Genomic DNA, 25,912 nt, shown 5'->3' with positions numbered 1-25,912 from the left:
GCAAGTGCAAATAATAAACACCACTAATGGGAGACGAAATAAGACTTGGGCCTTGTTTTCAATCCGTCATGCGGCGCCGTCACTAAGTGTAGACGAAATATCCTGGCTCCCTATATATCGTGTACGTACTCAAAGTCAGCGTAGGTTAGTTCAGCAGTGTAACAGCCCGCTCAAACTGACAGGCTCACGAATGGAAACACGTTTGTATCTTCGCGCCCAGGAAATTAATTATAAGTATGCCGAGGGTACTGATAAGTTCGAAGAAACATGGGGAATGTCCTGGAGGCAGAAGGTTCGCAAAGGATGATAATGAAGATGCCTTCTGAGTGCTTCGCCGTTGAGCAACCAATCTCCAGCATATGCATTCATGGCCACATTAACCCCGGATCATCACTTGCAGCAAGACCCGTTTCCCCAAAGAAAGGCGATCGTGCGTCGTCGAACCGAAGGGTAGACGCTAAATTTATGGCCGCTCTCTCGGGATACGCCTCCAGTTGAATCGTCATCATGACGGATTTCGACATGTGTATGGGGTTTACAACGGTATACGATTTCAATGAGGTTTGCAGCACATTCTCTGACTTCATATACGTCTGTCGGCATTATTACCTGGCCTCCTGTGAATGAACGCATGACGTATGTAGCAACCAATGAATTGAATCGTTGCAGAAAGCCCACAACGTGTTTGCTATATCTCACGACCATCGCTACGAGAGCTCAACTCACAACCTGCGTGTCCAGTTTGCGGGACATTGGCCCTAAGCGCCTGGTCAGATAGTCAGAGAAGAGATGGGTGATGATTCATTGCAGTCCGGATCCAGAGGACGAGAACGAGGAGGAGGCTGAAAGAACGTTCGAGTTCAGGAGGGACGCTGCGTGCGCAGAGGGTGTCCATAGGCTCAAATCGATGGTTCGCTGCGGGATGTCTCTGGAGACCATTAGTATATATGGGGCCACCTTAGGGGCGCCCATCGACACAACGAGCACCTTGGACACGCATGGCCGCAACGGCCCGTAGACTCTGAGACGTCAGCAGAGGTCGCAAACATGACGGCCCCACCCGATGGGAACGCGTAGAAAAAAGCGGGTTTCCTGACTTCCTCAGGATAGGAGACGCCGATTGAGCGGTCGGAGAATACCAGGGTCAGGTTGACACCCAATTCCGGCGAATCCGGAATGCTACCTACCGAGAGTCGAAGACCTAGGAACAAATAGGCTGAGCGTAGGGTTCGGTAGATAGTCGCCCCGAGTCGGCCTCGAGTGCTTGCGTGCGTATGGCGAATGGATCGTCGAGGGAGAATCCGAGGAGAGTAAAAATCTGTAAGGCAACTTGCTGGGGCACAGGGCAAGCAGGGTACATTAGCGGGTCTAGCCAGGCCCGGCCCGCCGAGGTAAAGATGAAGGAGTAAGAAAGAGCCCATGAGATTTGCAAGTACGCATGTCATGAGGCCTTGAATGCAACGACGAAACGAGCAGGAAACTTAAGAATCGTGCATTGCCAATACCAACGGAGTTTACCCACGAAACACAAGTGGAGTGCGGTTCCGGCAAGTCGTCTCCGGCCAATCCGGGCGGGCCTTGGCTAGAGTCTCTTTAGGATTTAACTCTGATGTCGAGGGTGTATTGATCCAAAATTTATCCAGCGTTGCCTCTCGCAGTAGCGACACAGCATAACCTAGGCAACTCTACGGTTAAAGTTCGGAGGTGTTCAGCACGGGAGACTCTTCTTGTTGATGTCAAAATGATCACCGGTACCTTGAGCGATGGCCGAGGGAACAATAACGGCTTGTTGAGACTGCACATCCCTTCAGCGGTCTTCATCAAAGACTTTAATCGAGTTGACATCCATTGCGACTCGTCATTATCAGGAAGCCTCCAACAGAAAATTGGTACTGACTCAAGGAAGTCTTGACGTCCCGGCAGCCGTCGACGACTCGTATGCGCACACTGGCAAATGGCTCCACGTTAGCGGCGACCAGAACCTGACCTAGAACAGAGTCCGAGGAGGAAGCCAGTCAACCACGTGGTGACTCCCATGTTCCGGGCGAAATTGCCTCTTCCGAACCACCCATTGCTAACCTCAAGCCGAGGCATGGCAGTGGCCAGAAGCTATAGAACGGACTCCCCATAATCGTCATGTGGGTAGACGCGATACAGGATGCGTTTGACACAGAGGTCTTTCATCCGAACACCGCATCATTCACGGTCTGATGGTATTCCTCTTAGAGGAACTGGGCGAGTGCGAACTGCCCGAGGTTCATCTGAATGGGCTACCTCTGGATCACGCGGCATCGAACATTTGTCTTGGCCATGTCGCAAGCGGCCTATGCTGCTCAACTCCGGAGTAATCGAGGTCGTCGCCCGCTCCGACTCGCATTCTTACTTATGCTGGCTACACTATGGCTACGAAGGTAGAAAATAGGTATGCATCCCTTCGCTACACCGTACCTTTGGTTCACCTCGATGTCTCACCATTTAACAGAGCAAAAGAAGTCAATAGTGTCTTCGTGTCGCTGCCTCATCTCCGCACATACGTTGGATGAACCTCGCCAAAATAGCTGCACTTCCTCATAGATCATGACCGACGAACACGCGCACCGTACTTCCACAGATTACCTGCCCACTCTCGGAACCTTCCTTCGGTTTCTGTAGTCCCTGAATCAAACAGTCCAGATTACGTCTACTTTCCTATAAATACCAGCTCAACGTTGCCTCTGCTCTCCAGCTCGGTCTTGTCCAAGCTAGCCAGGTCCAGTACCGCCCACTCGGTAGTAGCAATGGTCTCCTTCACCAAGACATTCTTCGCCATCGTTGCCTGTGCGCTCGGCGTCCAAGCCCACGGGTACGTTGATACCCTCAACGTTGGTGGCACCCAGTACACTGGGTACCTGCCTTACAACGACCCGTACACGACCCCGGCCCCCCAGCGCATCGAGCGTCCCATCCCAGGGAACGGCCCCGTCACAGCCCTAACTACAATCGAGTAAGCCCGCATAATCACCACCGCATGGACTGAGTTTCACCTTGTTACTGTCACACAGCGTTCAATGCAACGGGGAGAATGGCGGAGGCAGCTCTCCGGCGCCCCTCGTGGCCACTATTGCGGCGGGTGGCAAGATCGCCTTCCATTGGACCACCTGGCCGTCTTCGCACGTCGTAAGCATCTCATACATATTCTAGTCGATCAGCCTCCAATCAAGACAATACTGCAGGGTCCCGTAATCACCTACCTTGGCAAGGTGCCGAGCAGCACCGACGTTACCAAGTACTCGCCCACCGGCTCGGACGTCATCTGGTTCAAGATCGACGAAGGTGGATACTCTAACGGCAAGTGGGCCGCCACCGACGTCCTCTCCGCGCAAAACAGCACCTGGACGGTCACTATCCCGAGCTCGCTTGCTCCGGGGCAGTACATCGTCCGCCACGAGATGTGGGAGTTATCCTCTTTTCATTTAGACATTGAGTTGACTGATACCTGATGCGCAGCATCGCCTTGCATCAGGCGCAGACGTATCCGGGCGCCCAGAGCTACCCCGACTGCTTCCAGATCCGGGTGACCGGGTCCGGAAACAAGACCCCCAGCGGAAGCTACCTCGTCTCCTTCCCCGGTGCTTACACTGCTACGACCCCCGGAATCGCTTTCAACGTCTACAGTACGTGTCTTTGATCCTCACGTCTGCAGTTTTGGAAGTCGGTTAACGTGTACATTGAACTGTAGCCAACTTCACCTCGTACCCGATCCCTGGCCCCGCCGTCTGGACCGGCAATTAAGTGATCAGATAGCGAGTCCTCAAGTCGCACGGTCGAGTGTCGCTCACCCGTGTACTCAGGACTCGTGACTTGAGCGGGCATCGTGCTCAGCATGTTCAAGCATTGGATTGGATTAATTGACTAGTTCGAATCTCGATATGAATTTCTGTCTTCTTGATGTCTTCTTCAGATGTGTGGGCTTTCCGGATAGTTAAACTGCTGTACATATGTTAATTATGGAGAATGTGTATTTGCTGTGCCTTCAAGCTAGTTATGTGGCTTTCCCTGAAGCAGGGATCGTCACGACCAAATTGTGCCTTAATTTTCGCCACTGAGCGTTGAACGTTGAACGCTGGTTTGCGACCGCTCATGTCAGTGCGACCCCTTGGCGAGCGAGGCCAAGACTCCGAGTGGGTGGCTCGTGCCACAGGCACTGCTTCAACGTTAACTACACAACGGCCCATATTTGATCCGACGATAATGAAAGAGCAGCATGACATCATTCACACGCCCACGCTCCATTCACTGGCATCCACAGGAAGGAAGTACCCAACTTCCTGAACCGCATGAAGCGGCTGGAAAGCGGGCTGGAACGCACCACAGAACTGGGCGGAAAGGCCTAGAGTGCGAGGAGAATGGTACGATGCAGCATCCTGATGGATGTTCTCCGTGCTGAGAAACTCTTTTGGTCGATGTCACGGATGTTCACAAGGTGGTCACAATACGGCTGTTGTCAGGCCATCCTATTAGTAACTCTACAGCGCAAATCGAATCGGCATGACGAGCTCTTACTATCGACTCGGGGAAAATTGAGTGGTCCGCGAGTCGATTCGTGTATCCATGACGCATAACTGCGTTGAGGTATTGTGCCTCTGCCCTATTGGATTATCATCGACATATGTGACTTATGCTTGCAGCTACTTGCGATTCTTGAACAGGTGGGGCATTAATTAGGCCGTAGATGAACTCTATACAGCTCTGAAGTTCCCATTTGGCGTGGTGAGCCTGAAGACTGGCGTTATCATGACCTGGATGCCAGCAATTCCAGGACCGTGGCCAGACCCTTCATATGTGTACCCGAAGCCATAGCGACTGGCGGATGAAGACAAATGGACGTGGTAATGGTGCCTGAAGCAAGCGTTCGGTAGAGGACTCAGAGGCCTGCGGTGGTTAAGCCGACATTGGCCGAATGCGGCACTGATCAACTGAGGGATTCCGCCCGTATCCAAAGACAGTGCCGACGGTACCAGCACGATGTTCCTGCTTACTTGGACGCCGAGGTAGAGAAACTACAGCTACTGCTGTAATTGCTGGCCCTCGGCGGCCGTGAGCAGCCTGCTTCAGAGTCACCAATCCGGTCGTTCGCATCATTCCTCCCACAACATATGAAAATCACGCATCGTGCCCTTCGAGCTTAACAGACTGCCTGCATCCTTCCTTCTCCGATCCTTGACTACCCCGCCAGAGCTTCTGCGTCCACACTTTCATTTCCTGAAGTCGCCTGACATCGCTTTTGGCTGAAGCCCGCGCTTCGTCCGTAGGTTCATACTCAGCTGGCGTCTCTATAAAGACTGACCCTAGGCGAGTCTGCCCCAGTCGACCCACTGTACAAGATGTTCCGTGCCCAATCCTTCCTACCCGTCCTTGCTTTGGTTCTGCGGGTCGCTGCCCATGGATATGTTGATCAAGTCACGATAGGCGGACAAGTTTACACCGGATATCAGCCCTACCAGGACCCATACGAAAGCCCCGTCCCCCAGCGTATTGAGAGAGCTATTCCAGGAAATGGGCCCGTCGAAGATCTCACACTCCTTGAGTGAGTGAGTTGTTCAATGGGTACCTGAAGAGACGTACTGACTGTCACTCGCCGTGAAAGCATCCAATGTAATGGCTCAGGGGGCTCCGGTACGAAGCCCGCCGCTCTCATAGCTTCAGCAGCCGCTGGGGATGAGATTGCCTTCCACTGGACTACATGGCCCAGTTCGCATGTCGTAAGTCACAAACGCTACGCAACTCATATAGCTCCCCATAATTTACCGCCAACAGGGCCCAGTCATTACTTACATGGGGAAAGTGCCTAGCAACACCGATATCACCAGCTATTCCCCCACTGGCTCCGACGTCATTTGGTTCAAGATTGACGAAGCAGGTTACGAGAACGGCAAGTGGGCCGCTACGGATATCATGTCGGCACAGAATAGCACTTGGACTGTGACCATACCGAAGGCGCTCGCTCCGGGACAGTACATTGTCCGTCATGAAATGTGAGAGATCGAAGGTTTTGCTGTATCGACCGGACCACTCAGCTCCATCTTAAGAATCGCCCTGCACCAAGCTGAGACCTATCCCGGTGCTCAGTTTTACCCTGACTGCTTCCAAGTCCAAGTCACCGGCCCTGGTACGGAGACACCCACATCTCAGGCTCTCGTGTCCTTCCCAGGCGGCTATACTCCCACCACTCCCGGCATCACCTTCAACGTCTATAGCGGTAAGCACAGAGGTGACGTCATTAGACAAATCCTAACACAAATAAATTCATAGGTAGTATTACTTCATACCCCATCCCCGGTCCGCCTGTCTGGACGAGCAATGAGGCTTTCTCCGGCGGGTCTTCCTCATCTGCTGCAGCCAGCAGCACGGCAGTCGCCTCTTCGACCGCTGACTCCTCATCCTCTGCGGCCGCCACCCAGTCCTCCTCCGCCGCACCCTCTAGCTCTGCTATAGGTACGAGCACGGCTAGCTCCGCTGCCGCTAGCGGGACCGCCATCGTCGACGCGAACACCTGCATGAATAGTGCGTAGTGTCTTCTACGCGTTATAAGGCACTTTACTGATTTTGGCGGCCTTTCCAGATTACAACAAGTGCATCGACGCCGGCCAGCCTGACCCTGACTGGAGCGGTTGTACCGCGACTAAAGATGCATGCCTGGCTGGCGTGACGTACCAGCGACTTGCTCGTTCTGGTACTCTGGGACGCCGCTCTTTCTAGAGGGCGATCTTTAAGCAATTGGCTGAGACACTGGTATCCGGTGTTAGTCTTCTGAGGTTAAGTTTGCGACATCTCGGTGATGTCCGCCTCCGACAGGATCGGAGTCTACGTAGGTGTGTTGAGTTGTACAAGAGCGAACGAAATCGAGTTGTTTTCCTAGGTCACTATGTCTGCTGTGAACATAGATATCGGGAACAACGTACGCTAATGCATCAAGGGCGCAACTGACAGACTCCTCCATCTCACATTAGTCTCACAGAGCCAAAAAAAATCCCAAGCATCGATTGAGTCTAGTCTGGACTCCGTGCCAGTGCAGCGCGAGGGCGTCTCTAGACCCACACATGTACAAAATATAACACTACTGCAGAAAAAATATCCCTACCATACAATCTTTACAAAGCGTACTCGGTGGCAATCCTGAACAGTACTACTACTCGGGTGGTCGAGGCTGAGAACACGAATACGATGAATGGGCTTTGGCATGATAAGCATGCGTTCGGTGGTTCGAGCCGGGGTGTAGAGTGAGACGGGGGACAGGGACCAGGCTGGGCTGCACTCAAAACGCGAGCGCCAGCAGGAAAGAGCGTGTTCTGAGCTGGCAGGTGGAACTCACATAAGGAAGATTGAAACCCGTTCACCAACATCAAGGCTATACATAATCATGCACACCAAGCCTAAACATCTGTACATAGGGACTTTAGCATGAACAAGTCATGCGCCTTCTCGATATACCCATAGCGCCGCACCCCAGGTGCCCACTCGATATCGCTGAGGTTGATATCGACGGGATACCTCGCTCGGCGTTTTCCTTGCTCCGCGTTATCCATCGCGGCCCCGCACCACTCAAAATCCACCAAAGCAACCGTGTCATCATGCGCGATGATGTTCGGCCGGCGGAGATCCCCAAAGACGAGGTCGGCGCCGTGAAGGAGAGCCACTGCGCGCTTCAGGTCGCCCTGCTGTTTGTGAGAAAGCGATACACCCGACCCAGACACCTTCCCAGGCATGAAGGCCATGACGACGACAATCATGTCTACAGTGGGCTCGTATGCGCAGTAGTACAGCTCGGGCGCCAGACCATTGCCCGCGAGCAAGCGGTGACCCTCTTCGCCGTAGCAGTGCGTGAATTTGACGACGACTTTGTCAGTGCGATCATTCAATCGCGGACTTACTGTGGCACGATAGACGGTTTTCTGAATGCTTTCGGGGACGAGCGTTTCCGCATACTGGAGTTTGTAGGATACTCCCCCGATAATGAAAGTCGACCAGTGTGGGGAAGCAGGAGGCAGATCAACAGGCTGCGTCCACGCTCCACCGGCGTTGGACTTCACCCGGGAGCCTGGTCGAGACGGTTTTTTCTCCTTGATCTTTGGCAATGACGATAAGAGCCCCTCGTAATAGGTCTCAAGAGCGTCGACACCTCTTCGCAGAACCCTGAGGACCTTGGCGACCTCGAGAACACCGGCGCCAACGTGATTGCCGCCAAAGCCAGGGTCGTCGGAATACATGCTAGGCTGCAGTCCAGCACGAATAGTCATCAGAGGCTCGTACAAGAACCGCTCGCCATAGACACCACCCCAGATGATTAAGATGTCGCCGGAGAGGGCCACGAGCAGCACAGGACAGCAGGAGTGTTGCCGGATCAGCTCATACTATTGATGTTGATGAGCAAAACATCGCACGAGCTCCAGCTCGCGATGACATACCTGATTATTGTGCAAAACTAGCTGCATGTGTGCAGCCATCGCCTGCATCGAGGCATCCGCCTCCTGCTCGCCCAACTTCTTCAGTTCTCCTAAAGCGGTGTATGCTGCCGCCAATTTAGCACCAGGCAGAGCCACGTCGACGGAGGAACCACCGTCAAGTCGCATTGACCTGGTCTGGCCGCTCGATAAGTTGATGTTTAATTCGTGCCAGAATCTGGTCCTGCCAATGAAAGGGAAGTGCTGCATAGCTTCTTGAAACTCGGATTCGTCGAGATAATTTTCGGTGCAAGCGAGTAGAAATTTGTATGCTGCATCGATTTCGTCCGCTGTGAAGTCATGGAGGCGGGCAGGCTGGCGCGATTCTCTAGTCATCTGGGCGAAGACGGGGTGAAATATGGCGATTGGAGGGGGGGTTAGGTACAATGGCCGTCCGTTGTAAGCCCCAAGGATGTTTGAGGGGTGCTGCCTATCACACATGTTCTTAGGCTCGGCTTCGGACGAAGGTTTGCCATAGCTCCGGGCAATCTTTTCTAGGACTTTTGCAGGATCTGACGGTCATTAGTTCATAGACATGCATCATACATGAGCACACACTGCATTCTTGGCAGATTGACGCAAGACCGATTGACGGCGTAGTAGGGGGGGAGGGCAGTGGCGGCGGGGATACTTTATAATGATCAGTCGCGCTGTGAGTCAAGGTGACGACAAGTTGACGCACCAACGACTGCAAGCTTGAGAGAACATCCCTTCAAATCTTCCACTTCCGGTTTCACTACGTGCCATTTCCGGTAAACCGTTGCCCTCGCGGAGAGGTCGTCCTCGTTGGCGATACATTCTTCACTCCACTTCCGCAGCTCCTCGACGCTCTGTTTCCGTGCGGGCTCGTCGAGCTTGAGAATCAATCAGTGGTGCTTCTCTCTTTCTGGCCCGTGTGGCAAGAGCCAAGGTAACGAACCACATAGAACTCGGCCTGTGTGAGACTTCGGTGCATGGTGCCAACCTTGTACTCGCCAATGTCGCCGTCCTTTTGTAGAGTATGAATTTCGATATCATATTCTATAGAAGGACTTTTGCTTATGCAGAGTGCATAATACGCAGGCATGATGGATGCGAATAAGAGACAAGGTTGCGCTTCGTGACCAGGCTCGCATTCTATGTGGCGCTGCGGCGACTCGTTAATGGGAGCCGCGTGACACGAGAATGTGACTGACCAGGTCACCTGATGTCGATGAGTTTGCGAGTACGCGTGACAGTTCGCGTCTTGCACACCTACAGGCTACGACACGTCAACGCCTGGCGCCGACGGACTCGCTTTTCCGCTCGCCTCGCCTCTGCTTGATTTGCGACGATGACAACCAAGACCAAGAGCGATGTCAAAGTTTTGAAAGGCCAGGAAGGTGCGCAGACGAGTCCTGCACATCGACTCATCTGAACGTGTTCGGCAAGCGCAGCGGAAGACAGGGTATTAGCATATATCAAGAAGGTTCATGGTTTTCTGTCCCTTCAACACCATTCATTGACATAAGCTGCAGATGAACCGCCCCTTCGGAGCTGTGGATGTCTCGGCGAATCTCAAGGGCGCCGTGCCGAAAACTGCCACTCAGAAGATTTTAGTAGCCCTTGCTGAGAAGAAAGAGGTGGTGCAGAAGTCATACGGTATACTGCCTCGCACATGAGTTCTGGATCCGAAGTGGACCATTGAATCGTGGGGGCCGCATTAGGTAAAACGACTTTCTTCGTAGCGAATCAGGCCAACCTCGGAGAATTGCCCGCGGAGAAACTCTCTGCATTGGAGACCGAGTACAAAGCCATCGAGGAAGAAAATACTGCGTTGGCCGCTGAGGTGAAAGTCGCGTCAGCAGGTGCGCCACGTTGCGGAATGGTACAGTCTTTGTCGTGATTTATATGGCTTTTCAGAGCTAGCCAAGTTGAAGAGCACGCCGACCGATGCGGAGCTGGCCACTCTGATAGACGAAGTCGCTGCAGCCGTACGTATCCAGTCTTATCGCGTGTTTGCTCAGAGTATACCAGCGTATCCCCTTCAACGTGTCTCGGCTATATGCGCTAGGTTGCGAACGCACGAAAGCACCTTGAACCACTGCGTTCTGGCACGCCTCTCGTATCAGCGGCCGAAATCGCTCAGTTGGACGCCGACTGGGTCAAATGGCGAATGGAATGGGTCCGACGCAGGAAGATATTCAAAGAGTAGGTCCCTCTTCCGGAATAGAATGGGGCTCCTCCGCGTTGTACCTCATTTCTTCTGTCGGTGCATATCATTAATCCGCTATAGCTTCTGGGATCTCGCCACAGACGCTCTACCTCGGCAGGACGCCACCAATCTGGCTGAAGACCTCGGGATCGAGTACGACGCCGACGAGCACGCTGTATTGGAACGCAACAGTCTATGCACTTCTCTGGGCGCTAATGGGAAGGCCAAGAAATGAAGAAATATCGGCGTTCGAGTTGCCTGCCTGCCTGCTGCTTGCGTCTTGGTCCTCCCGCTTGTGTCTGTGCTTCATGTTGTAGCTGGTGTTTGCTATATGTCGTGTCTATCTGTGTGCTGGATGTCTGGCTCAGGTTCCTAGCGCCGCCGTAGCCTGAGTTATGTTATGCCTGTTGAGTCGATCATCCCCGTGTATTGCTGCTAGGGTATTGTGCAATGAAACCGCGACATGGCTGTACAGGAGGGTGGATGCTATGCTATGCTATTCCAGTTCGGATTACCTGACGCCGGGGCAGACACCCATCAATCTATCATATCCCATCAGTCGAACTGCTGTGTCTCTCCATCCTTGCTGTGGCGGTGGCAGGGTATAACGCGCTGCTTGGTGGTTCGGTGGCGTCGTCACTCCATTGCGGTCCACGACCCTCGCAAGGCACGTTGATATCACGTCTGTGTAGGACGACCATCTGGAAGATAGACTCCATATTTTACTTGGTGCATTGCTGTGGATCGCGACTTTTGATGAATACGAGTCTGATGATCGAGTTTCTAGATATTCTCTCGAAGGGTTACACGATCTCCTCATTCGGCATCGTTGCATAGGTGCGTCTGTCACATTCACCAGGATTTAAGCTTATTCAAGGTCTGATACTGACTTTGCGGCAGATAGGAGCCAGCAAACGGCACGCCAACAGATTTGTCGAGGCCCCAACTGGTTCTCCTATAACTGTATGACATCAAGTGCGCATTCAAATATTCACGGGCAAGACAGATTGACAGGGTCCCTGTGAGAAAGTACGCAAGGCCGTTCGCTATGACTGCGTCGAAGCTGATGCGGGGCTGTACAGGCTGCACCCTTTGAGACCTGTTCCCCGGAAGGATCCGTGCAGAGCGCCTCTCTATGCCTGCTAGGGGAGGTGCCAGTGGCAAGAGCTATCAAATCTTGAAGCTTGAGTAGCCAGTCCGATAGATGTGGCGATCGTTTTCGCCTGCATATGTGCGCCTGAACCTTTGTGCGTTTTCCTTAGTCTTGTGGAATCCCTATGATATCGTCACTTTGACCTTTTGCGCGAAATTGATTGTTCTAGTAGGGATTGTTTCGACGATTCGTGGGTGTCTACGCAAGTGCCAGTGGTGGTTCCCGAGCGTCCGTGCGGCATTGTTTCGACTGAACTATTTTCTTGCTATCTATCATTCTGATGCAACTCTATTCGAAGGCAGGTAGGCCAGCGATGTACTGTGCTTTGAGAACGCGTTCATACCGTTTGTTGCCATGATAGGGCTTTATTGGCCCCAGAGGCAGCAACCGTATAGCCTATATATGGTACAAGACCAACCTAGAGGGATCGAGGATGTGCGCGTGAACCTCATCAGAAGGTCATCTTGGCAGTTCGCTCGGTATGATCTTCATCTATCATTCACACATCTGGTACATAAATACAGTTTGCTTGGGTAGAGCTCCGAAGACCGTTTGCAGTGACACTCCTCTGTCTTGCCGCCCCTTCTCCCAGCGCAGCTCTTCTGCTAGTGCGTCCTCACCACAGGAGGAGACTCGACGCAGAACTGAAGAGCGTCGGTAAATGGAACAAATCACGGTTGACGATAGAGACCCTCGTATCATCTATTTCGGGAGCTGGACATATGGTGGTGTGCAGCAGGAGTACTGGGGGACTACATCCGGTGCAACGACATCAAATCTGAGCATGATGTTCACCTTCAATGGTGTGTGTTCCGGTCCCGGCCCGTTCCTCTGCAAATGTTGTAATTCAGATTAAAGGCACTTGGATTGGCGTGTACGGTACTGTGGGTCCCCAGGGTGCCAATGCTTCCTTCATCTTGGATGACGGCGCGGCCACACCGTATTTGTACATATCTCCCCCGACCACCGAATACCATCAGGCCTATTTCGAATCGGACCCGCTTTCTCTTGGAGAACACACTATTAAGATGACGAACTTGGGGAACGGTACTGCTAGCTTCCTGGATTACATCTTATATAACACGACGGCGCGAGCAGAGAGCTCAACGACCATGACATCCCTGGTGACAGTCACAGTGTCTGCTCTTACTTCACGGCCTTCGGACTCGAACGCGACTTACAAAATAGGAATTGTCGTTGCTGCTACTGTGCCCGTGATAATTTGTGTCTGCGTAGTCTCGTTTTTTGTCATTAGGTTCCGCAAATTGTCAAGGCAGCATCATCTTCTGCTCGGTAGGTATACAACGTTTGACGGCTACTTCGAACAACTTATTCATTGGTCACCAGAGGAGCAAGCATGGTCCAGAGCCTCGGGAGGTCATACGATGCCTACCATTGGCGCCCATCCATTGTCGGCTTCGACGTATACCGAGCACTGTTCGATGTCAATAATGGATCAATCCCCCCTTGTCGCAACTGATCCGACTTTTGCATCACATGGGCATGATACCCATCCTCGGACTCTCCGCTCACCAGCCCCTCCCTATGCATCATGACACCTCCACAGAGAAGAACCAGTGTTTTACAGCACCTCGTCAATATATAGTGCGCTCAGCATGGCTGGCAAATCCGTGATATTCCTCTAGATATGATCTTCCTCGGATTTTAAGAAGAGTCGGCCTGGAACAGGCAGTTTCGTGTAAAGTGCGGATACGTTGACCTACGGAGACGGTATTACGATAATCCTTGTTTGTCGAGTATTTTCTTAGGGCGCTGCACTAACCAGTCCTTATGACTTCTTTATCAGTCTATTCACCTCCTGTAGATTTAACAGGTCGGAAACAATGTAAAAAGACTTAGAATGACTCTGACCGTCTACGGACTACCGTACTTATTATACCTAATAGATTGTCTCGCGTACAGACCGCTATTCTCTCGGATTCGTGTTTGGTCCAGTGAAATAATACACGTTCTGGCAGAGTGTGGTCAAATAGGGCGGGAGACGTCGGGTGCTTATAAGGCGTGCTCTGCTGATCTGTTCGTCAAACTTTCAAGTTTCAACACCAGCGTTTCCTGATTACTCTGCCAGTGGTGCTGTACTTAGTGGACATCCTGAATTTGAAGTTCGAGGTTTTCACGAACGCGGTGAGGTAGGTGACTAGCAATGATTCGACAAGGCGGTTGAGCAAAGAGCGGTGAATATTTCGAGAAAATGCCTCCATTCGTAACTGTTATCCGCCTGCTCTCGTCGGAGGACCCCGGCATATGGGTACTGATGTTTGATCCTAAGTGCCCGATTTTCGGCCCTTATGGCCTCACACATTTGGACCGGATATGTCCGCCTCTAGGATCCGGTCAGCCCAAATTGGGCTGCTTATGTCCGCATAAGTGACCTATGCTCGGGCGCCCCCCGGTGTGTCCGCCAAACGGATCCAACCTCGAAACCGGCACACGCCCAACGCTGCAACGAGTAGATCGTGACATGATTACTCCGGGATATTGTATTTCAGTCTTCCTAAGATCCACCACTGTTTCCAAAGCTTGCATTTCATTCACCGTTGCTGAGGATATACCTGGATATACACAAGACGAGCTGACAGTTGACTGAGAAGCATAAGAGACACCACTCAACCTAGTACAAGGACTACTGGGTGTGACACTTCGACGACTCGGTATGTCCGCCAGGTGATCGAACACCAAGACCGGCAAGGCCCTTGTGTCCGCCGTGATATATTGGACATGGACCGAAATTTTGGGCTTTATGTCCGCCTAAATATCCGACATAGGGCCTCAAAATTGGCCGTTTATGTCCGCACTAGGATCAAACATATATACCAGTATGCCGGGGTCCTCTCGTCGGGCGCTTCCGGTAGTCCACAGGCGTGAGTACAGACCGGCCTTTCCCGTATCCGCTGGCTCTGCAACGTCAACACTGGCACCTGCAGACTCTCAGAGTGACTGTCCTCTAACCCTCTCAATGCGCAGGGTACTTGCTGGGTTTCGCTGAGGATCTAGTGGCCAGCTGCATCTTCGTCTGTCAGTGCACACGTAGCTCCATTAATCGTACGGTGATGTTGAGCACTCGCGATAGGTTGCGATGCTTCAGACCAGCCCTGCGCTTGTAGAAGGCGCGTTGAGCGCGTCCGAATCTGTACCGCCGGTACACCGACTGCCCGCTGAGCTGCTCTCGGAGATCTTTCTAGTGTATTGGGATATCTTGGTCCGGCCTATCTATGTACAAGATCTCTTCCCACTCGTGGTTTTAACCCACGTTTGCGATCGATGGCGGCAGTGCGCATCATCCACCCCTCAGATATGGCACAGAATAGTAATATCGGTTTCCCCCTTTACACGCGCGACGGGATCATTTGAAGCCCGTGTGGTAGAGAGGAGAATCAAGTCACGCACGGAGCTGGCGCAATTTTGCGTTGCTCGATCCGGAAATCTATCGTTGATCGTTGCTCTGTGGATCACATGTGGTCCATCCAGAAATTTACAGCAGTCTATGGATGCCTGGAGATCTTGGTTACCCCGCTGCAAGTCTCTGACTCTTGCAACGGGAACGCCGATGATACGCGAGCTGCTGGACCAGCTCGCGGAGATGCCATTGCTCGAGTCTTTGCATGTCAAGTCGGAGCCGGGGTATCACGGAGACCCGCTTCAGTTAGGGAGGGTCCGGATGCCCAAACTCAGAGAGCTTACCTCAGATCTCATTCCCCCTCATCTCATCGACTCCGCATTTCCTTGGGATCAGATTTCACGTATATCCATGGAATGTGTGATCCTTGACAACTCGTCATTTTCCGTGCTTTCCCGATGTCAATCACTGCGCTCGTTGTATATCAACATCACATATTGTTCGGTGGAAGGACTTGGCCCGATATCCCTACCCGGCCTGGAGGATCTGACTCTGTGCTTCGAAGACGAGGAGTATACCGTCCTCCTTCCAGCCATTCTTGCCCCGGCCTTACGGGTACTTCATCTGGAAGCATGGCACTGGGATGGTGGACCGTCCATCATTCCGCCATTGATTTCAATGTTGACAAGTTCGGGTTGTCAGCTGACAAGCATGGACCTCAACTGCCGCGATATCTTCGACGACGCAGACGAGCTACGTCGACTCTTCAATACTGTGCCATCACTGGAGGAGCTCGTCATGAAGGGATATTACTCGTCCGATATCAGAAGAGAGACTTTGCTCTTCTTCCGTCTCTTCCTTCAGATACCGCCCGATGACTACCTTGTCCCCAGGTTGAAGAAGCTCGACGTCAGCCTCGAGAAGATAGGAATAGTTCAATCCCCTAGTGATTCCGCCATTTCGAATATGCTGAACCTCAGACGCCTGCTGGGTCGCTACGAATTTTCTATCTCCGTACTCGAGAATGCATCTATCAGAATTTGGGGAGAAAATGGAGAAAAATCCTGGCATATGTCAGACGGCGGACAAGTTACTAAGGAAGGCTCAGACTTCGATGATCATCCTGAGTAATAGTTTGGGGTGGTTGACAGCCGTAGGCCTTCAAGACTTACCTGCTATTATCCTGTATCAAAGTATGCCAACTCATTTCGCGCGTGACTCAAAAGGCTGTCTGTGCAGACCCACTCGGTGCTTTATTACTGAAAGACAGGGTTTGCCCAATGTCTTGCCATCCGTGAGTCTCCGTTCAAGGAGTGGTAGGATCAGTACACGAATGGATGCATTCACAATTTTGTAGTCATTCTACTGACTCCTAGTGTTCCGCAGTGTATTCGGAGCAGCTGTCGAGCGTGAGCGTTCACACTTGGGCCGGCAAAAGAAGGGAAATTGCGAGGGCACTGATTGGCTGCAATTCCCTTTTGTACGATCTTTTGCCCGGCCCTAAAGACTGCAACTCCCGAGGTGTCGGAGACGGGCATATATATATGATTGTGCCTGCGTCAGCATGATGCCTACATCCCGCTCGTCCTCCTCAATCCGAGTGAGTTTGCGCATAAGAGACAGCCTCTGCTGTCTACTAGAATTTCATGAGGGGCATCATCCAACACATACCGTCAGATCCGAAGTTGATGTTAGGTTTTGGTTGTATTGGTTGCAGAGCCACTGGGACAAATAGGTACAAATAGCTTGACTATGTACTGAGCCACTGTATTTCCTTTGTTCCTCAGTCCGTGCAATTGACCTTGCCTTTGGTTTGTGTATGTGTTTGGGCCTGGTGTGCTTATGGCCACCATCTTATGCTTCCCTGTTCTGCCTGCTGCTAACAGTTGATTGTTTTCGCCTAACTTTGCTGAGGTATCTTTCAGCAGATTCACATTCGCGCAAGTGGATCATTGTAGTATAGTAAGTGCACGAGAACAGCTCTCGATGTGTCATGCACCTGCTCAAATTCTGGCCACCGACGGTGACAGGTACGATGCTTCCAACGGGGACTTCGCATGTGGCAGAAGCAGAAGACCAGAGGGACTTTGTGCCGCCAGTTCATCGACTTCCGTTCGAGCTGCTCTCCAAAATATTTATGCTATATCGTGATATTCAAGAAAGTATCCCCGCTGGTGGGAATGCACTACTCCCCCTCGTGGCTCTGACTCATGTCTGCAACCGATGGAGGCAATGTGCATCATCGACCTCCGAGCTGTGGTCCGAGGTCGAAATGACATTAGCGGAAACCACCTCCATGCTACCTGGCCAGTCGGTCGAAGTGGCGAAGGCAATCAAAGCTCGCACTGACCTGATACATTTCGGCGTGTCTCGATCTGGGAACCGACCATTGAAGCTCATTCTGACCGTCGACGCATCAGTAAAAAGGGAAGGGTCTGAAAAGGCTGAGCATCAGCCTTTTTAGACGCGTCAGACTCTGCTTGACCAATCACAGGGCGCGAAATTCTTTCAGCGCGTCAGACCTTTAGAACCTTGATTTGGGTCGTTCAGACCCTGTATTGATACAACCCTAGCAAGACATTTTGTGCATTTTGTGTATGGGATATGATACATTATTGAATACAGAAGTAGATTACAACCAGTGGACCCAACAGTTCACCCCTGCCCAATTGCTATACCTGGATCAAAAATATATTTAGATATTTAGACCTTCAGACCTTCCCCTTTTTCCTGATGGCCGCTGACCCCTCAGAGGACTTAGAAGGATGTGTAAATACGTGGAGATCATGGTTACCGCATTGCAGATCTCTTTCACTCAAGATGCACGCGGCGATGCTACACCAGCTCCTTGATAAGCTGACCGAGCTGCCGCTCCTGGAGAATCTGCTGCTGAGGCAGCATCGCGAGGAGAAAGTCGCCCCCATTTCATTGGGGAATCTCTCGATGCCGAAGCTCCAATCGATATCTTCTGTGATGACCCCCCTTGACTACGTCAGGGACGTTGGATTCTCCTGGTCCCAGATTACTCGTATATCCCTTGAACGTGTCGTCCTTCACCACCCCTCATTCCGAGCACTACACCTCTGCCGATCCCTCAGGTCACTACACATCAATATATGGCACTCTCCGGTACAACAACTCCAGCCAATACTCTTACACAGTCTGGAGGACCTTCAGGTCTCCTTCGCAGACGAAGAATATGTCGCCATCTTGCCAGGCGTAATGGCTCCAGTATTACGGGAGCTGCATCTTGCGGTTTCCCCCTGGGACTTCTTCAATGCCCCTTCGGTTATTCCTCCCTTGGTTACAATGCTGAAGAATTCCGGCTGTCAGCTCAAGAGCCTGGAGCTCAATTGTCGGGACATTTTCAACGATGTGGACAGGTTACAAGACCTCCTGAAATCGGTACCCTCGCTAGAGGAACTCTCCATCAAGGGGCACTATACGGGCGATGTTAGAAGAGAGACGCGCCTCTTCTTCGGCCTTCTCATCGAGATGGAGGGACAGTCTGACAGGTTTCTTGTCCCGCAGTTGAAGAAACTCGATGTCAGCCTGAAGAGAAAAGGTTTAGTACGGTCCCCCTTTGATTCCCTGCTCTCAGCATCCTTAAATTTGAGGCGGGTGTTGGGCCTTCGTGGATTTCCCGTCGCTGTCCTGGAGACGGCCAGCGTAGAGATGTGGGACGATGAAGGCAAAATGGCATGGCGCTTCTCGAATGGCAGTGATATTACCAAGGAGGGTGCCAACTTAGATGCTGGTCTCGAAATGGAAGACGATGTTTGACTGAGACGACCGGCATTGGGATAGGTATGAATGGGTGTGAGCTTGAGTTGCAATGCTGATTTTGACAAGTAAGAGCAGTCACGAAGTATCTCCGCCCACTCTAGAGAGGCTGATACCCTTGGCACCTCGCAGGTAGAGGTATGCCGCTTCGAACCCCAACCAGTGTATGTCGCATTCTAAGCTAACTACGACCCGCTGGCGCTACAGATGTACAGTACATGACTCAAACCAGAACTGGCAAATGCTTTGTTTTCTCATGTCTTCGGCGTCGGTGCCGAGCTTAGATTTCTTGAGCGGTTAACTCCACAGAATACCCCCTGCGTCTTCCAAGGCATGAGAGCTTCAACTCGAGCAGTGTGTGGGGATATCAAGAAAACACATCATCCCATGGGTGGAAACGGATGAATCATGGAATCAATTGCAACCATAGAATATATATGCATGCAATGCGCACATAACTAGCATGAACGTAGACCATGTCAATAGGATAGCAATGTATAACATGCCAGAATATCAAGAGCATTAAGATAGCGAGCGACAACCGACGTAGTACGATAACAACTGTCCTTTCCTGAACGCCAGAAGGGCAAATGCGCTATGGACCAATGTCACCGGGGGGCTTCGATATCAGCAAGGCACGAAGCTCCTCAATACAGTCGTTCAATCGCGTTTCCACCTCTCGAGCGTTCTCGAGTAATGGCTTGATGTTCTGCGGGGTCATCGCCAACTTCGGATCAGCGACAGGACTGTCAGACCCAATGGACTGTGGAGGCGCGGACCTCACAGAGCCTGACTTGCCCGCCTTCCACCCCCGAGACGGCGGACGCTTCGGACTGGGACTTGGGAAGATGGAGGAGCGTCTGCGCTTCGACTTGCTCTCCGGGCGCGACTGACGCTGATCGCCATCGCCATTCTCCTCGACGTTCGATAGTCTTCTGGGGTCCGCCCAGATCGATGACTGCGAAGCACTAGGACCGCTACCGGGTGTACTAGACCGTGCACCCGGATTGGGCTCTACCGGTAACCCGTATGGAGACCGATTTTTCTTGCCTCTGCCTTTCACAGTGGCCATGCCGTCGGGAGAGACACCCAAGGCTCGAGCAGCAAGATCCAAGTCCGAAGCCGAGTCGATCTCATCCCAATCTTCGTCTTCCTCGGTGGTACTACGACTATGGCCCGATCCTCCCCCCGCAGCAACATCATCGGTGGATGGGTTAGCAGGACCTTGTGCTTTGTGCTTCTGTCCTAGCCGAAATATCGAAGCGAGCGACGGGCGACGCGGTGAGGCCTTGTGATTCAACGAATCCATAGTCCCATAGGGCGAATTCGGATGCTCCCGCATGGACTTCATCGACTCGGGCCCAGTACTTGTCTTGGCGCGCCTGCGCTGGGTCGGCGCCTGGCTGCGTACGGACCTAGCTTCAGGCCTGACATCTAGCGACGACTCCGTCGCGCTCGCCGACGCTGTCTGGCCCTGCTGCTCCATCGTGCTCTTCTTCAGCAGCCTTAACATATCCCTCAGCCCGCTCATCCCCATCTTGCTCGTCCTGCGCTTCTTCATCGGCGACGCGTGCGCGGCGCCCGACTCCTCAGACGGCAGCGTGATCGTGCTGCCCATCGCGTCGCCCCACTTCCAGCCGCGGTTGATGACGGTCTCCTCCGGGATATCGGACGCCTGCGCGCCGAGGAACGACGAGGAGGGCGACGACTCGGGGTTGTTGTGCAGCATCTCCCGGAGCAGCACCAGCTGCCTGGAGCTGAGATCGTGTCGGCCGGTGGAGGCGCGCCAGGCGGGATTCGGCGGGCTCGCCACGGGAGGGCCCGTAGGCAAACTTGCAAGGTCAGGTTTCGGCTCGTCGCCAGCTAGAGTGATGGCGCGCTCGCGGCTCCTCCTCCCCTCTAACGGCGGTGCACTCTGCGTGGCCTGCATCGCAGGAGCGGACACGCTTGTAGTGGGCCCCGTTCCTGCGGGTGCGCCCCCACCCAGCTCGATCAGCAGCTCGGCGCACTCCCAGACGATCTTGTACTTCGCCTCGATAGCATGATAGTCAGACGCAAGCTGGCTTGGCGGCTCCGGGGGTGGTGGGGGCGGATTCGTATTCGACCTTGCGCGTCCTTTCGGCCTCGCTATCCCGAAGAGCGTCGTGGTCGACGGCGAGGAGGCAGGCACGGGCGCAGGCGGAGAGGACGGCCGACTCGCGCTCAGTACCTGCTGCACCTCACGTACCAGCTCCACATACGTCGTCTGCAGCTGCTTCAGCTCTGTTCACACACGTCATCATCAGCAGGGCCCCCACGTAGATGGATAGGTGGACGGAGAGCTTACTGTCAACGCTGGCCGCGAAATCCCTGACGAGCTCCAGATCCCGCCGCAGTCCGACCTGCGCCTGGCTGATGCGCGCGGGTATCTTCAGGTCGCCCAGCGAGTTCCGGCGCGGGACGATCGTCCCGCTGTTCGCGCTCCCAGGGCTGGAGCTCGCGACCATGGGCGGCTGCGCCGTCCGGCCCAACGACGCCGACTGCGGGGACGTAGACAGTTTATTTGGCGTCGCTAATGTCGAGCTGGCAGTTGACGGGCGTAGGAGGCTGTCGAGAGGCGTGGAAGGCGGCGCGGAAGAGGAGTGCACCGGCTCAGACTGCGAGGCGCGGATCTGCGTGGGCGGGGAGCGCGTCGGCGATGGGGGGCGGAGCTCGATCGGTGGGAGGAGCGTACTCGCAGGCTTTGGATGTGTATCTACTGGCGGGTGTGTGGTCGCGTCGAAGCTCAGGTCGGTTGTGGACGCGAACGGGGAGGGCGAGGGCAGCGGCGGGAGCGTCGGCGGCGCCGGCGGGTTCCCATTCGCGTCCTCCGGGCCGACGCTCGACTTCGTCTTGCGGTGCTTCACCTTCAGGCCCGGGGCGCTGCCCAGGCTTATCCTGCGCATCCTGCTCATGAACGGTGCACCCTCCCTCTCTTTGCCCTTGCCTACCTTCGCCACGCCATCCCGGCTAGACTGCGACTGCAGCGCCAGATCCTCCATGCTCACACTAGCAGACCCGGAGCCACGCGAGCTCGTCTTCTCTACGGCGCCGCCCGAGTACGAGACGTGCCGCGGGAAGAGCGGGGCGCGCTGCTTCAGCGGGGAGCCAGGCGGGCTCCGCGCCCCCATCCCCATCCCCAACCCGTTCTCACTCTTCCTCCGCTGCCCCTTCCTCTTCGTCGGGCTCTCCTCGCCGCTCACGTCGCTCTCCTCCCCGCCGCCGCCGCCGTCGCCCTCCCCACCACCCCGAAAAAACCAGCGCGACGCGCGGTGGGTGGGTGCGACGGGCGTCGCGTCGTTGTCCGACGGCACGTGGGCGCTGCGCTGCTCGCGCTCGGCCATGAGCACCTCCTCCGGCCCCGCGCTCGCGCGCTTCCGCCGGCCCCAGCGCTTGCTCACGCTGCCGATGCGCGAGAGCAGCGGCAGGCCCGCCTTGGTCTGCTGCGGCGAGGAGGGCTCGGAGGTCGCTGGCGGGGCGGGCGGGTCCTCGGGTGCGGGGGGCACGTGCAGCGGCAGCGGCGGCGGGTCCTCGTCCGGGTCGAGGTCGACGAGCTCGATGACGTTCCCGTCGATCGGGCGCGGGCGCGACTTTTTGCGCAGCCGCCGGCGCTCCCTGTGGATCGGTGGACTCGGGGGGAGCCCCGCGAACCCGCGCGCGACGTGCGGCGCCGAGGAGCCGGAGAGCGTCGGGCGCAGGTTGAGCTGCGCGGTGCTGCCGTACGCGATGGACGCCGAGTCGCGCTCGCGCGAGGTCGGCACGGAGAAGACGGAGGCGGTGGGCGAGCGCGGGAAGGGCGCGGGGTCGGAGGGGAGCGCGAACAGTGGCGGGATCGGCGGGACGGGCGGCGGCGGCGTCGCGTGGGCTGCGAGCCCGCGCCGCGAGCGCGCGGTGATCGTCTTGTCTTCCTCTTTCTCGCCGAAGCCCAGCTCGCCGCGGTCGGAGTCGGAGTCGGACGAGGCGTACCCCTGCTCGTGGCGGCGCGTGCCCGCGGGCGAATCCGCCTTGCCCAGCTCAAAGTCGTCGTCCCAGTTCTCGACCGCCGCCGCGCCCGCGCGCCGCCTCGCCGACCCGACCGAGTTGTGGTTGTGCGTGTGCGTGCGCTTGCGGTGCGAGTGCGAGCCGGAGCGCCGCGCCGGCGAGTCGCCGTCTTCAAAGTCGTCGTCCCAGTTCTCCGTCTGCGGCGGCTGCGCGCGGCGGCGGACGGGCGTGGAGGGCCCCGGCTCGGCCCAGTCCTGCAGACTTGGCGGGGCGAGGGCGGGCGGGGGTCGCGCGGGGGTGGATGAGGACGGATGTGCTTGGGTGTCGCCGGGTTCGTCGGGCTCTGCGATGGGCTGGAACTCAAAGTCTTCGTCCCAGTTCTCAGAGGGAACTGCGAAGATAAATTAAATCAGTAAATGTCGCGTCTAACGTGGTGCACACGTACCCGCTCGCAGGATGTGTCTTGCGGTCGTGCTGGTCATGCAGGCGTCGTGGTCATGTAGAGAAATGAGGTTTGTTGGTTATTTCCTGTCCAAGGGTAGTATCGCTGTGCAGAACGTTCAGTTCGTCGTCCGTCGTTGCGTCGTCGCCGTCGTGAGCAGTTCAAACGAGAGTTCCCTCCGCGCTCGTTACGGCGCAGAACAAGGCACACCCGAACCACGTGCGCGTCATTTACTGCTGCTTTTGATGCCGACTCGAATAAACGCTGTTTTCTTTGTTGTCTTCGACTTCGACCCTCACCGTTCGTAATGAATTGAGAGGTGCGGAAACAGTGAATATGCAGCCAGCATCGCAAGGGAATGCCGTCTTAGACGACGGGGGATAGAGGGTTCACCGATTGTAACAGCAGCGCGGTGTACAAGGTACAAGTGGGTGACCATATCCTTCATCACACTGACCAACACTGTCTGTTACTAGGATGAAGTGCTAAACAGACGTCACGTCTCTCCTTGGGCTAGACGTGCTGTACTGTAGCGGGCGTCGTCTCACCCGCGTTTCGGGTCTTCGGCGGCCCAAGAAGACCACATATCAGGCGCGAACCTTCGCATGATCCTCACTGGTCGCAAACGGACGTTGAACTTGTGGATATCTGTCCCGCGATTTGGGGCATCCCAATGCCGGCGTGTAACACTCATGTCACCCACTGTTCACCAGACAATCCATCGACCAAGTTCAAGGAAATATAAGTATGCGATTCCGGTACAGACATACAAAGCGCCATGGTCTCCGCTACGCCCCGCCTAACTTCGCATCAAAATAGAAATCGCTCAAATCATGCCCCGCAACATAATCGTCCTGGGTGACCGTATCATCCGACGCCACCGACTCCGCCACCGACACCCTCGGGCCCACATATCCCGCGTCCGCGATCGAGAGCTCAGACAGCCTGCAGCTGAACGTCTCCTCCAGGCTCCGGCGGTCGTCCTGCACATACAACAAGGTGAGGCGGGCTGGAACTGGACAGATGTCAGGCTCATGCTCACCTCGGACAGCGCGCACGCGGCGGCTTCCTCGTCCTCCTGCTGTTTGCGGGCTTTCAGCACGCGGTATGCTCTCGCGATCTTGGCGAGGCTCGCGGGGTCGCGCATCAGCTGGTGCAGCGCGCTCTGTTCGCTGCTGCTCGTCGATGGCGCGCTCGACCAATCGAACGCTGGGCGCGCCCTTTCTTCCTTGGGGAGTGTAAACTTATCCTTGTCCGGGTTGTGAAATGGGTTTAAGCTTGCGGTTGAGTCTCGGGACTCGTGGAATATGGTCGTGTTGAAAGTGGGTGGCACCTGCCGCTCGACCCGGGACTTCGGTGGGGCATTGTTGCCTGTGTCCACCGGCTGCTTTCCCGACGTGGTGGTACGGCCGGACAGGTGTTCGGCTCTTGCAGTGCGTCGGGGCTGCGAGCTGGTGCTGGAGGCCATGGCGGATGATCAGAGTGAGAGGTGAGGCAGTTGGGATGCTGGGAGATGTCGCGGTGTATATGTGGCACGTTGAGTGCTAGATAGCGGGGGGTTTTATATGTCGGTGGCGTGTCTCTGCTTGGCCTGCCGCCACACTGGGGCCAGTGCCACAAGGGCCACTGCGCTTAATCATAGGCCCGTGTACTATACCATCGTCGTATGAGACGTAGCAATTATACAGTGCGAGGCTACCACTTGCTCTATTGTCTCCCCCTCCAGTTAGCGATATTGCCAGAGGTGCACCTTGTGCCACCGATCCGGACGCTTTAGCTTGAGCGTGACACCAAACGCGTGACATTACGCGACACTTTTTGTAACGAGCCGTGACGCGTCGCGCTCCAGCACTCCTTGTCCTCCAGAAAGTCGACCCCACTGGGAAGTCACACCGCCGAACGCGCTCGCGAACTGCAAATGCGAACGTGAGAACCACACCACGGTGCACGTGGGCGCGTGTCTATTCTGTGGCTCTGTCCACCGGCCACAGACGCGTACCCCTCCTGCTTATGATAAAATCTGCATAGCCTGATGGTTTTAGCTTGTAAGTTTATTGTAATCAGTCTGTGAGATTGAAATTGCTGGGTAATTGTAAAAAAATGTGGTGAGTAATCGAAGCTGTCTGTCCAATTGGGGTCACACGAATGCACTGAAGCCCCTTCCGTGCCCTCCCCCTAACGGTTTCCATAGTCAATACTACTGGCATTGCATTGGAAATGTGATGCCTCCACAGATGCCCTTGTTGAAATATTCCAAGCAAACGGAAGATGAGCGCATTTGCCCCAGGCGGTCGGTTGCCCGAAGGGCAATCGCGTACAGGACATCGAGTAGATACAACGAATATATATGAATTTTCTTATCACCTTATCAGTCGGGCCCACCTGTGGCGGTCCCCCCTGACCACGCGCAACACGGCGCGAGCTCGCAAGCTCGATCCCGACTCCCGAAATCCAACAGCCCTGTATACATATAATTAGTCATTGGGCATGGACAACTTGAAATTCATGGGAATTCCTCTATCCA

At 54.6% G+C, this 25,912-nt stretch overlaps 10 protein-coding genes across 10 annotated transcripts; 6 read left to right on the top strand and 4 right to left on the bottom strand.

The window, feature by feature from the left end:
* The first annotated feature begins 2,735 nt into the window (after positions 1-2,735).
* Positions 2,736-4,016, top strand: GLOTRDRAFT_63531 (glycoside hydrolase). Its single transcript, XM_007870095.1, has 5 exons — positions 2,736-2,983; positions 3,042-3,156; positions 3,213-3,430; positions 3,487-3,653; positions 3,719-4,016. The coding sequence occupies exons 1-5, from the start codon at positions 2,778-2,780 to the stop codon at positions 3,769-3,771; spliced, it is 759 nt and encodes a 252-aa protein (XP_007868286.1). The 5' UTR covers positions 2,736-2,777; the 3' UTR covers positions 3,772-4,016.
* A 1,347-nt stretch (positions 4,017-5,363) lies between these two features.
* Positions 5,364-6,551, top strand: GLOTRDRAFT_45736 (uncharacterized protein; the record flags this gene model as incomplete). Its single annotated transcript, XM_007869998.1, has 5 exons — positions 5,364-5,566; positions 5,627-5,741; positions 5,797-6,014; positions 6,069-6,238; positions 6,292-6,551. The coding sequence occupies 5 exons, from the start codon at positions 5,364-5,366 to the stop codon at positions 6,549-6,551; spliced, it is 966 nt and encodes a 321-aa protein (XP_007868189.1).
* An 853-nt stretch (positions 6,552-7,404) lies between these two features.
* GLOTRDRAFT_139935 (uncharacterized protein) lies at positions 7,405-9,546 on the bottom strand (the record flags this gene model as incomplete). The annotated part of the gene is made up of 5 exons (XM_007870094.1): positions 7,405-8,390; positions 8,445-8,992; positions 9,066-9,110; positions 9,163-9,334; positions 9,400-9,546. 5 exons carry the CDS (start codon positions 9,544-9,546, stop codon positions 7,413-7,415), a joined length of 1,890 nt encoding a protein of 629 aa, XP_007868285.1. The 3' UTR covers positions 7,405-7,412.
* Positions 9,547-9,976: 430 nt separating this feature from the next.
* On the top strand, positions 9,977-10,888 carry GLOTRDRAFT_78947 (TBPIP-domain-containing protein; the record flags this gene model as incomplete). Its single annotated transcript, XM_007870093.1, has 5 exons — positions 9,977-10,100; positions 10,166-10,306; positions 10,362-10,453; positions 10,531-10,649; positions 10,735-10,888. 5 exons carry the CDS (start codon positions 9,977-9,979, stop codon positions 10,886-10,888), a joined length of 630 nt encoding a protein of 209 aa, XP_007868284.1.
* A 676-nt stretch (positions 10,889-11,564) lies between these two features.
* GLOTRDRAFT_100761 (uncharacterized protein) lies at positions 11,565-12,310 on the bottom strand. The gene is made up of 3 exons (XM_007870092.1): positions 11,976-12,310; positions 11,736-11,900; positions 11,565-11,682 (listed from the first exon to the last, which is right to left on the bottom strand). Exons 1-2 carry the CDS (start codon positions 12,045-12,047, stop codon positions 11,796-11,798), a joined length of 177 nt encoding a protein of 58 aa, XP_007868283.1. The 5' UTR covers positions 12,048-12,310; the 3' UTR covers positions 11,565-11,682; positions 11,736-11,795.
* A 157-nt stretch (positions 12,311-12,467) lies between these two features.
* On the top strand, positions 12,468-12,870 carry GLOTRDRAFT_18560 (uncharacterized protein; the record flags this gene model as incomplete). Its single annotated transcript, XM_007869963.1, has 2 exons — positions 12,468-12,567; positions 12,665-12,870. Coding segments are annotated over 2 exons (306 nt in total), but the record flags the coding sequence as incomplete, so codon positions are not given.
* Positions 12,871-14,903: 2,033 nt separating this feature from the next.
* On the top strand, positions 14,904-16,295 carry GLOTRDRAFT_95018 (uncharacterized protein; the record flags this gene model as incomplete). The annotated part of the gene is made up of 1 exon (XM_007870091.1): positions 14,904-16,295. One exon carries the CDS (start codon positions 14,904-14,906, stop codon positions 16,293-16,295), a length of 1,392 nt encoding a protein of 463 aa, XP_007868282.1.
* Positions 16,296-17,984: 1,689 nt separating this feature from the next.
* Positions 17,985-18,947, top strand: GLOTRDRAFT_131238 (uncharacterized protein; the record flags this gene model as incomplete). The annotated part of the gene is made up of 1 exon (XM_007870090.1): positions 17,985-18,947. The coding sequence occupies one exon, from the start codon at positions 17,985-17,987 to the stop codon at positions 18,945-18,947; it is 963 nt and encodes a 320-aa protein (XP_007868281.1).
* Positions 18,948-19,542: 595 nt separating this feature from the next.
* On the bottom strand, positions 19,543-23,428 carry GLOTRDRAFT_139933 (uncharacterized protein; the record flags this gene model as incomplete). Its single annotated transcript, XM_007870089.1, has 3 exons — positions 19,543-21,209; positions 21,274-23,337; positions 23,392-23,428. 3 exons carry the CDS (start codon positions 23,426-23,428, stop codon positions 19,543-19,545), a joined length of 3,768 nt encoding a protein of 1,255 aa, XP_007868280.1.
* A 748-nt stretch (positions 23,429-24,176) lies between these two features.
* Positions 24,177-24,856, bottom strand: GLOTRDRAFT_131236 (uncharacterized protein; the record flags this gene model as incomplete). The annotated part of the gene is made up of 2 exons (XM_007870088.1): positions 24,177-24,371; positions 24,431-24,856. 2 exons carry the CDS (start codon positions 24,854-24,856, stop codon positions 24,177-24,179), a joined length of 621 nt encoding a protein of 206 aa, XP_007868279.1.
* Between the last annotated feature and the right edge of the window lie 1,056 nt (positions 24,857-25,912).

This window comes from Gloeophyllum trabeum, assembly GCF_000344685.1.
Source record: "Gloeophyllum trabeum ATCC 11539 unplaced genomic scaffold GLOTRscaffold_00011, whole genome shotgun sequence".
Taxonomy (NCBI): Eukaryota; Fungi; Basidiomycota; class Agaricomycetes; order Gloeophyllales; family Gloeophyllaceae; genus Gloeophyllum; species Gloeophyllum trabeum.
This window is presented reverse-complemented; position numbering and strand designations above follow the sequence as displayed.